General features: G+C 50.8%; 1 protein-coding gene across 3 annotated transcripts; it reads right to left on the bottom strand.

Annotated features, from left to right (window-relative positions):
• Positions 1-1,049: 1,049 nt before the first annotated feature.
• On the bottom strand, positions 1,050-7,934 carry COPS7A (COP9 signalosome subunit 7A). Of its 3 annotated transcripts, none has more exons than XM_059935215.1 (8): positions 7,826-7,934; positions 7,140-7,344; positions 5,395-5,470; positions 5,073-5,161; positions 3,444-3,670; positions 2,371-2,476; positions 2,066-2,217; positions 1,050-1,902 (listed from the first exon to the last, which is right to left on the bottom strand). In XM_059935215.1, the coding sequence occupies exons 2-8, from the start codon at positions 7,299-7,301 to the stop codon at positions 1,863-1,865; spliced, it is 852 nt and encodes a 283-aa protein (XP_059791198.1). In that variant the 5' UTR covers positions 7,302-7,344; positions 7,826-7,934; the 3' UTR covers positions 1,050-1,862. The 3 variants fall into 3 exon arrangements, with proteins under 3 accessions (XP_059791198.1, XP_059791200.1, XP_059791199.1); XM_059935217.1 differs by having other exon boundaries at positions 3,444-3,646; XM_059935216.1 differs by lacking the exon at positions 7,826-7,934 and adding an exon at positions 7,713-7,818.
• Between the last annotated feature and the right edge of the window lie 2,859 nt (positions 7,935-10,793).

Below are 10,793 nucleotides of genomic sequence, written 5' to 3'. Positions count from 1 at the left end.
CAGCCCACACCAGACTGTAGAGACACCCACTGAAGGCTGGCACTAGAGAGATCAGGGCAGTTGTGGAGTCATGGCTGGAAGCAGCTTACAGGAAAATGAGATACTAAAGTTCAAGAGAAAAATGGGTCCTGGGCAGAGAAAAGGGGCACAGGCTCGAAGCACCAGGAGTTAGTGACTTCTGCACAGTGGACGGTGTGGGAGGAAGAAGGGGTTTATTTCAGAGACTTAGACTCAAGATGCAACAGGCTCTACAGGCTAGTCTAGGCCAAAGCTAAAGCGAGAGGCCAACAGTGTCAATTCCTGAGACAGGGCTCACTGGACTGTTCCCATTAAGGCTCCACTGCCCCGCAAGATAACAGGCTCACTCGGCCCGCTTTTAACAGAAAACTCGGGATCTACCCCCACTTCCAATTCTACAACTGACACCTTTAGGACCAGTAAAGAGTAGTCTGTCCTACATCTCCACCTAGAGGACGGCACAAGCTCAGGAGAGCAGCTCGGTCAACACTGGGACCCTCAGGAGGCAATCGCCTCTCATGCACGTGGGGGGCCAGCTGTCCCTTACACTAGAGCCTCCCAATTCTAGGGCGTGCGCAGCAGTGCCCTGAGCCAAGGAGACCAGTCCTCCCAGCATGCTGCTCGGACGCTCTGCCTCGGACGGGGACAGGAGCCCGACTGCTGCTTCTTACTGAGGTCTGAGGGTCCTGTGTGGTACTGAGGCAAACACTGAAGCTTACTATCAACTCTTCCGCCTACAATTCTATAAGGTGGAAGGGAACAGGCTGAACTCAAGCTCCTTGAGAGCAGGGACAGTGCCCATTACTTTGGACCTCCAGAGCCTACCACGTGCTGGTGCTCGGTAAGCATCCACTGCTTCTTAAAGAATGCCGAGATACTGAGCCATTTGGCCAAAGTCAAACGGCCCACGATCTAGGTCTCCAGTACCTGGTTCTTTTGTTTTTCCAGCACTCTGCTTTAGAGTGGACTGGGAATGAGCCTTCTTCCCATCCACAAACACCAAAGACAGAAGATACCCAGTTCAGGGCGTGTTTGTAGATAGACTTCTCATAGATTTATTTCTGTGTCATGTTATATATAGATATACGTATATATACTCTTTTTTATACAATCTATATCCCCTTCCCTTCCCCACAAAACTCACAGAAGGAAGTATAAATCCTTCCAGGATTGCCATCAGGCTTTCTAAGACAGCCAGGGCCAAGAAAGAACCATCTCGCAGCAGCTCAAGAAACAGCTGCCCTGAGGCTCTGGGGTCACTGAAGCAGCAGCCCTCCCAGGACCCACGGGGAGGAGAGAGGACAGGGAACTGCAGAGTGACAGGATTCTAGGATGTGAGTGTCCAGTGACGCCTAGAATGGCTCCCAGAACTCTCAGGGTGGGAATAAAGGTGGGAGCCCTGTGGCTCTTCAGATGCTGCCCAAACAGGCTGGTGGGCGGGAGGCGGGACATGCAGGGCTGGGGCGGAGGAGGGGGAAGGGATCACGTGTGGGTTATGCTGGAGACACGGCAGCCCCACCCACTCAGTGACGTATAATAAACAGGGACAGATGCTGACTCCTAAAGAAATAGGGGAGGGAGCATGGCAGGGAGGAAGAGGGGACAATGGGACACACAAGAAAGTTACATGAAACAAAAAGTACCAACAAAAACATGACTTGTACTTGCCTCCCCCCCCCAAAGACGGTGTGATCTATGCTTGGGGGTGTGGGAGAGAAGAAGGGAGGTGACGGGTCATGAACCCAGGTTATCAGCTGGCCAGGGGCACAGGAAGGCTCTCTGAGGACTCCTAAGGGGCAGGCGGGCAGCTAGGACCCCACATCCCGGAAGAAACAACAGTCCCTTCAGTTCGACTTGGACCAAATCTTGGCGCTCCCTCGGAGCCTGGCGAGGGGAAGAGAGAGAGAGAGGCTGCAGGGAACCCGCACAGCGCCGCAAGCTCCCCCTGTTCCCGACCCCCACGCGAGCGACCGAAGGGACGAGGAAGCAGCAGCGGGGCACCCCAGACACCGGCAGCCCCCGCCGCACCCGCTCACCCCTTGCTCACCCCTTGCCCTTCGAGGCTTTCTTGCTGGGCTGGCGCTGGTTGCTGCCTGGAGCCGCTTCCCTGAGCTCCGTCACGTGCTGCTCGGGGTCCTGAGATGTGGCCGCAGCGGCGGCAGCTGTTGTAACTTTGATGGTTTTCTTCAGGTTGGCGACCTACCAGGATGACAGGAGTGGGGAGAACAAGGAAGGTTCCAGAACCTGACAGCCCCTGCCCACCCGGTCTGTCTGCGGCCGTCACTGTCCAAACCCCTCTGCCCGGGACCACCGGCCCAGGCTGGGGGAGCTCGGCCCGTCTCGCCCGCTCACCTCACTCTCGATCTGCTGCTTCAGGCCCAGCTGCTGCTCCTTGTGCTGGTTGGCGCGGCTCACCTGCTCCTCGATGCCGGACAGCACCACCTCGCAGCCCACACACCTGCGGGAATGAGGGTCGGCAGCGGAGGGCTGGGATCAGACTCACCAAACAGAGACTCGCAGAGACCCCTCAGCCCTGCCGTCCAGACCCCTGTCTGAGTTAGAAGCTTTGCCAGGGCACCTGGAGGCCACCTGCGACAATATTCCCAGGAGCCAGCAGGACACTCAGGTAAGATAAGGGAGGAGAAAGAAGTGCCCGGAGTGATGTGCAAGACGGGAGTAGGAACTAAAGCCAAAACAGGGTGGGAGAGGCCAAAGAGGAAAAAGAGAAGGTGCCTTAACGAACTAAAGTCAGACAAGAACACAGGAAACAGAAGCGGGAGAGGCCCGTGGCCTGTGCACAGGGCTGGTCACTGACCAGGGGGCTGTGTGCAGCGTGAGACAGGGACCCACACCCCAGGGCGTGCGCTCGAGAGTAGCACCCCCCTCCCTCCCCCAGTTACTACACCGAGGACGCGCCTTCCGCCTCCTGCCCCCCAGGCCCTCCTCCACTCTTTTTCTCCCTCAGAAGCCTCTGGAGGGGCTTCCCTGGTGGCGCAGTGGTTGAGAGTCTGCCTGCCAATGCAGGGGACATGGTTCGAGCCCTGGTCTGGGAAGATCCCACATGCCGCGGAGCAACTAGGCCCATGAGCCACAATCACTGAGCCTGCGCGTCTGGAGCCTGTGCTCCGCAACAAGAGAGGCCGCGATAGTGAGAGGCCCGTGCACCGCGATGAACAGTGGCCCCCACTTGCCACAACTAGAGAAAGCCCTCGCACAGAAACGAAGACCCAACACAGCCATAAATAAATAAATAAATAAATAAAATAATTTAAAAAAAAAAAAGAAGCCTCTGGAGGAACCAGCTCACTCCCCTTCATCCCCTTGGGTTCCACCTCTGGCACCCAGCCCAACTCGCCTCCTTCCAAAGCATCCCTCCCTTTCTTGGGGCGAGCAGAGAAGGGATGGCGCCAGGACACAGGTCTCACCACTCCTGCAGGGTTCGGGCGATGGCACTGAGGTCCTGGCGCTGGATGTCCCGCCCGATGCTGTAGTCGACCTCCAGCCGCTGGTTGCGCTGGTCCAGGGAGCCGCGCAGCACGTCGGCGTACACGGCCTCGATGACGAGGTCTTCCAGCTGCCGCACGTTCCGCAGGGCCAGGGCCTCCAGCAGCACTGCGTATGGGATACACTGGGGCCCGAGGGCGGGCTGGGGCTGTGAGGTTCCGCAGCAGAGAAGGGCTTCCAAGCTTCTTCTTCCCTCCTTTCCCCCCCGGCCCATCCTCCACTCTTACTCCTAAATCGTTTCCTCTAAGAGGCTGGTTCTAAGGTAAAATAAATAAAAGTACTCCCACCTGAGAAATATCAGCGTGAGAAGAACAATCTTAAATAAAAGACATACGCTCCCCTACTCCCTTCCCTCCCCGACCCCAGGGTGACATCTGCCTGGGTGTCCATCCTCTGGCCCAGCTCAGGACAGAACACGGACCTGGTCAAGATGAGCCTGACGTAACGGGAGGACGTGGTGTGGGAGAGGTCTGGAGCTACTCTGTTTACCGTTTATACTCCGTCTACCTCCAAAGAAGCATCTTGCAGTGGAGAGCCTGGTTTAAGTAAAACCACGAGCATGCCGGGGACTTAGTAACAACTGGGAGATGCAGGTGGGCGGAGGCGGATAGTTAACAAAAACAGAACCCAACAGGATATACAAAGACACTTCTGGGTTATGTATTTCTTTCTTTCTTTTCTTTTTTCTTGGTCGCGCCGCGCAGCTTGCGGGATCTTAGTTCCCCCATCAGGGATTGTTGAACCCGGGCGACCGCAGTGAAAGCGCCAAGTCCTAACCAGTGGACCGCCAGGGAATTCCCTGGGTTATGTGCTTCTTATTTTAGCACACAGAAGCCGGCACCTCTCGCCGGAAGAGAGCGCTTCATTCCAGCCCTGGATGCCGCAGCTGTTTGCAGAGGACTTTACAGCGGGGGGAAGAGGGGGCTGCTGCACGACAGTGAGCGGTCTCCTAGTTGCTATTCTGACCCCAAACATAAAAGGTATTTTAATTAGAACTTAAGTTGGTTGAAAAAGAAAAACAGGGCTTCCCTGGTGGCGCAGTGGTTGAGAATCCGCCTGCCAATGCAGGGGACACGGGTTCGAGCCCTGGTCTGGGAAGATCCCACATGCCGCGGAGCAACTGGGCCCGTGAGCCACAATTACTGAGCCTGCGCGTCTGGAGCCTGTGCTCCGCAGCAAGAGAGGCCGCGATAGTGAGAGGCCCGCGCACCGCGATGAAGAGTGACCCCCGCTTGCCACAACTAGAGAAAGCCCTCGCACAGAAACGAAGACCCAACGCAGCCAAAAATAAATAAATAAATAAATAAATAAAATTTTTTTAAAAAGCAAAAAAAGAAAAACAAAATAGAAAACTAGGAGAATAATATTCAGCCCCAAAGGCCGCAGGTAACAGAGTTCAGACACAGACCTTGGAGGGGCATGGGGCGAGGCAGGAAGAAGCAACACGGTGGTCAAAGGCTGTCCAAGTGCCATTCCCTTCAGATGGACCCTCGAGAAGGGAGATACAGAAGGGTTCTCTGTGGCTCAGGACTGGGGGGACTGTCACTCACCTTGACTTTGGCAGCCAGGGTGACGACTGACAGGTGTCGAAGCTTATTCTTCTGAGCCTCTGTGAGTGGGGGAAGATTCCGGGCTTCAGCTAGAAAAAAAAAAGACAAAGAAATCCTGATTTCACATCTGTGGAAAGCCCTAGCCTCCTTCCCTTGCCTTTTTTTTTTTTTTTTTTTGGTTTTCCATGCCAATTCAGGTCTTGACCCTGACCCTGTGTACTTAAGGGATCTAAGTCAGGTATCCCAGGAATTTCTTCTAAGTCCCTCGGTAAACTGCCCTTCTCCCACCTCCAGTCTCCAGACCTCCAGCCCCTCCTGTTACCTAAGTAGTCAGCATACGTCCCGTAAGCAAACACCGTGAGCAGCCGAAACGTGGAAGCAAAGTCACTCTCAGCCAGCTGTGAGAACACGACGGGAGAGAAGAAGTGACAGGAAGGGCCTCTCTCTCCACCCTCCCAGCCTTACCCAGTTTGAGCTCCACTTTCTGGCCCCAGCTTTCCCCTCCAACATTAGCTCCCCAGCTCACCGAAAGGAACTCTCTGCATCTCTGATCACTCTCCCCACAGGAAGGCCTCATTTCCACCTCCAGGCCTTTGTTTACACTATCCCCCCAACCCACAATGCCCTCTTGCTCCATCTGCCTCCAATTCCTACCCTAAATTCAGAGTTGAAAACTTTCAGTGTTTAGTATCTAACACACACACACCACACACACACCCCAAACGTTGCAAACTGTGTTGTCTGGTCCTTAGAGTATATTTAGCATTTCTGAATTTGAATACCTTTAGGGGGTCTGCTGTACCCCCCAATTCACCAAAGACTTCTGCCTCAGCCTCACTCCCTTCACGGCTGCGCGAACTGAGCAGGCACCGGGATTTGTGGCCTCTGCTTCAGATCGGCCTCACCTGGCAGCTTTCATCACCCAAGCCAGTCCACCGAGACCTCCTCTCCTACCACTGATCACCCACTTAGTCAACTGAAGCCCACGTAAGGTTGTTACCTAAGAATATCTTTCTTTTCAACAAGATTACAGATGTGGTCTCTGGTATCCCACTTGGGTCTAACAGAACTGTGCATGTAGTTGGCTCTGCTGATAAATACTCGCTAAATAAATGATTTACACATGGATATCCATTCATCTCCTCCCTGCAACTGGAATGTAAGTTTCAGAAGGGTAGCACTGTGTCTTGTACTTTTCTGGTATTCCCAGATGACTAGCAGGGTGCTAAACAGGCACCCAAAACATACTTCTTTTTCTTCACCCTGATTCTCTTTAATTCCACTGCAGAGGAAAGCAGGGAAAGAAGGCAGCCAGTTTTCTTTGGACCAGAAGGATTCCGAAAGGCTAAATTCATTGACTCAATCACTGGCACTCAAAAACTTAACTCATAGTTGTCCACCTACCACCATCATAGCATCTCAGGGCTTCGGCTGGTGTCATACATCTTGGCAACCTACTCACTCTGGACTTTAAACTCTTAACTCTGCCACTTCTGTGTGAACAGTTCTCTCTGCTGTGTTCCTAGCATCTTGCCATGTGTCTTTGGGAAAAAGATAACTTCTACCTTATCAAACTTAAGTGAATTAGCATATGGTGCAAACGGGAGAGAACAGGTCATGCCAATTTCACATTCATTCCTTCCACTTGTACCAGACTTTATACTTTCCCATAATCTCATCTGATTTCTACAACAATAGTGAGAGGCAGTATCAGGTCCATTTTTAAAAGAAAATTTAGGCCCTAAAATAAAAGTGACCTGATCAAGGCAATATGATTATTAAGAGCTACGACACTGATGGAGACAGGCTAGAATCAGGTCTCCTATTCTGAATCACAGGCTCTTTTGCTTAAAAATGAAAAATACTGGGTTTTACAGATCATTCATCTCCAAAGGGGAATTAAGAGGTTTACTTGCCTACTTACTTCTGCATGCTGCCAGTTAATAGTCACCATATTCTTGTTCAACTGAATGGTTATGGGGTTGCAGAATGAGCCCTGCCCACCCGTTCTCAAAGTCAAACTTTAGCCCCAAGCCTCCCTGGGTGCTATCCAGGCCAAGAACCCACCTCTCTAACATTAGGCATATCCAGCAGTTCCCCAAACACGTAGACACCAGGGGCCTCCAGCACCTGGTGGATGAGAGTGGCCAGCGCTGCCCCCTTGGCCGACTTGGCCAGGAGCAGAAATTGCTCCTGGTTCTGCCCTGTCACCTTCACCTCGGCACTCATGGCTGCACTGAGCTGGGGGTACCTGGGCTCAGGAAGTCTGGAGCTGCAAGGAAAAAGGATGTGAAGCTGGAGGTTCCTGAACTGGGGAGGATGGAAAGCACAAGGCCTAGGACCTCTATTGCAGAGGCACTGAGCCACTTTTGCAACGAGGAATCAGAGATGGAGCAGTCTAACACTTGGATCTAGGAATCCTAAATTCGGCCACTTCGATGGCAGCCTGGCTGACACAGGGTTGCCACGCCCACCTCCCCCATCCCTGGGCCTATCTCCAAGTCCCACCAGTGCACCCCATTGAACCCCAAGGCACAGGTCTTAGTGGGGGGAGGGATGTCACATAGTGTCCACCCCAACGACGACGCTCCCTCAAATCGCCACTGTGCCCCGCATGTGCCCCGAACCACGTGACCTCACCCTCGGGATCCTTCCACGTGGCTCCGCCCCCTCCCTTAAAGAGGCCGCCCAGGGACCGTGGGCTCCCGCCGGCTGCCCCGTCGTACTCTGGGTCAGACTCTGCGGACAGCTACCTGGAAGCTTCGTCTTCCAGCGCACCGGGCGGGGCCACCGATCCGTCACCTCCGGCAGCTGTTCCCAGCCTTTCCTGCCAACTCCCTGCAGGGCCGCTCTGGCCCCTAAACTCTATGGCTGGCTTCCGGCCGTACTTCCGCTCTTACGGGGCGGGCTTCGGACGCGACATGCCCCGCCCTTGCCTCTGACTGCTGAAGCTCCCGTGAGCGAAGCAGACATTCTGCTCTCTGATTGGCTGTTGCAGAAAGAAGGACGGGCGCCTTTTTTTCGGCTTTTTTCAATAAAACTTTATTGTTGGAAGAGTGCTAGACGCTAAAAGCGGAGGCAACTCCAGGTCTCAGGCCGGTCCCGGCAGTTCTAAGCTGCTTGAGATCTGGACATCTGGCTGCACGGGGTGCCTGAGGCGAGAGGAAAGCTGTGATCGAAAGAGAGGGGGAGGAGGAAAAAAGCCTGGTGGGATGAGGAGAGAGGACGGAGACAATCAATAACAGAAGTTGAACAGCAGAGATCACCTGGGTAGCGCAACCACTCATTTTTTTGGAGGATCTAGAGAAAAGAGTGGAAACGGTAAAGGAAATAGTAATAGCTAGCATGTGTCGAATGCTTACTGTAGGTCAGGCATCTTTTAAAATTAAAAATGTATCCCACTGAATCCTCGTAACTTTACAGCATCCCCACTGTGACTCCAGAACACCATCTGTCATGATTACAACATGTACTTATAGGGTGATGCTTTCCTACACATTGACTTTTTTAATTCCCGGGAAGGAAAAAAACACTAGGTGGAGGGAAGGCATATATTGTTATTCTCATTTTATAGATCAGAAAATTGAGGCTCATAAGAATTCAGAGTTTTCCCTGGAACCCATGTCTTTTCAAACCTGGAGCCAACTTTCCAATTCACCGTGATACTTTAGGGGAAAAAAAATAAACTAACATTTCTATAGTGTTTTTTATTTCATACCGGGCTCACAGAAAGTCAAACGAGAGCAAAGTTAACGGTGACTTGGAGCCTTTGTGTGAGGCACTGAGCTAACAGCTTTACTTCATTCATTTGATGCTTATAACAATCCATTATTGTTTCCATTTTCCAAATGGAAAAACTGAGGCCCAGGGAAGTTAAGTAATTTATAAGTACTGGAAAGATAAAGGGAGAAAGAAGATAACTGAAGAAAAAAATCATAGAACTGGTAGACTGCTGGAGCTGAGGGGAATTTAAGCTCAGTGTTTATGGTCCACATGGCTTGGTTCATGATACAAAATGAGAAACAGAAACAGGGAAAGGACAAAGAGAAGGAGAAGAAGAAAATGAGGAAGAAGAGGCAGAGGAGGAGAAAGAAGAAGAAGAAATAAATGAAAGAGCTGATACATGAAAGTGAGGAGGGCTTCCCTGGTGGCGCAGTGGTTGAGAATCTGCCTGCCAATGCAGGGGACACGGGTTCGAGCCCTGGTCCGGGAAGATCCCACATGCCGCAGGGCAACTAGGCCCGTGAGCCACAACTACTGAGCCTGCGCGTCTGGAGCCTGTGCTCCGCAACAAGAGAGGCCGCGATAGTGAGAGGCCCGCGCATCGCAATGCAGAGTGGCCCCCACTTGCCGCAACTAGAGAAAGCCCTCGCACAGAAACGAAGACCCAACACAGCCAAAAATAAAAATAATAATAATAAATAAAATCAATTAATTAATTTAAAAAAAAAAGAAAGTGAGGAGAAGGAATCAAAGGCATAATAAAGCATCCAAAGTTTGAAGGAACCAAATAATTAATGAGTCCAACCGTATCCATTTAAAGAGGGAAGGAAAAAGAAAAATATAAGGAAAGAACGAGAAAAGAGGCAACATATATTCTGTTATGTGCCAGGTCTTTATTTGTTCAACGTTTTAACGACTTTTATTATTATTATTATTTGGCCTTGTGACATGCAGGATATTAGTTTGCCAACGAGGGATAGAACCCTGCCCCCTGCAGTGGAAGCACAGAGTCTTAACCACTGGACCACCAGGGAAGTCCCTTAAAGACTTTATATTTTTAGAGCAGTTTTAGTTTTATAGTAAAATTAAGAGAAAGGTACAGAGATTTCCCGTATACCCCCTGCTCCCACACATGCATAGATAACCTCCATTATCAACATCAGACACCAGAATGGTACATTTTTTACCTAGGATAAACCTGTATTGACATATCCTAATCACCCAAAGTCCATAGTTTACCTAAGTGTTCACTCTTGGTGGCATACGTTCAGTGGGTTTGGAAAACTGTATAATGACATATATCCATAATTATAATATACAGAGTATTTTCCTTGCTGTAAAAATTTTCTGTGCTCTGCCTACTTATCTCTCCCCGCCTCCTACCCCTGGCAACTACTGATATTTTTGTCATCTCCATAACTTTGTCTTTTCCAGAATGTCATAGAGTAGGAATCATACAGGATGTAGCCTTCTCAGATTGGTTCCTTTCACTTTAAGTTTCCTCCATGTCTTTTTGTGGCTTGATAACTAATTTCTTTTAAGTGTGGAATAGCATTCCATTGTCTGGATGTACCACAGTTTGTTTATAAATTCACCTACTAAAGGACATTTTAGTTTCTTCCAAGTTTGGGCAATTATGAATAAAGCTGCTATAAACATCCATGTTCAGGTTTTTTGTATGGACATAAATTTTCTACTCCCTCAGGTAAATACCAAGGAGCCCCATTCCTGGATCATATGGTAAAAGTATGTTTAGTTTTGTAAGAAACTGGTAAGCTATCTTCCAACTGGGCTGCACCAATTTGCATTCCCACCAGTAATTAGTGAGAATTCCTGTTGCTCCACATTCTCACCAGCATTTGGTGTTGTCAGTGTTCCAGATTTGGGCCATCCTAATAGGTGTCTAGTGGTATCTCATTACCATTTTATTTTGCATTTCCCTGATGACATCTGATGTGGAGCTTGCCATCTGTATATCTTCTTTGGTGAAGTGTCTGT

Source organism: Balaenoptera ricei, chromosome 10 (genome assembly GCF_028023285.1).
Source record: "Balaenoptera ricei isolate mBalRic1 chromosome 10, mBalRic1.hap2, whole genome shotgun sequence".
Classification (NCBI taxonomy): domain Eukaryota; kingdom Metazoa; phylum Chordata; class Mammalia; order Artiodactyla; family Balaenopteridae; genus Balaenoptera; species Balaenoptera ricei.
The sequence above is the reverse complement of the archived record's forward strand: the minus strand, read 5'-3'. Positions and strand labels throughout refer to the sequence as shown.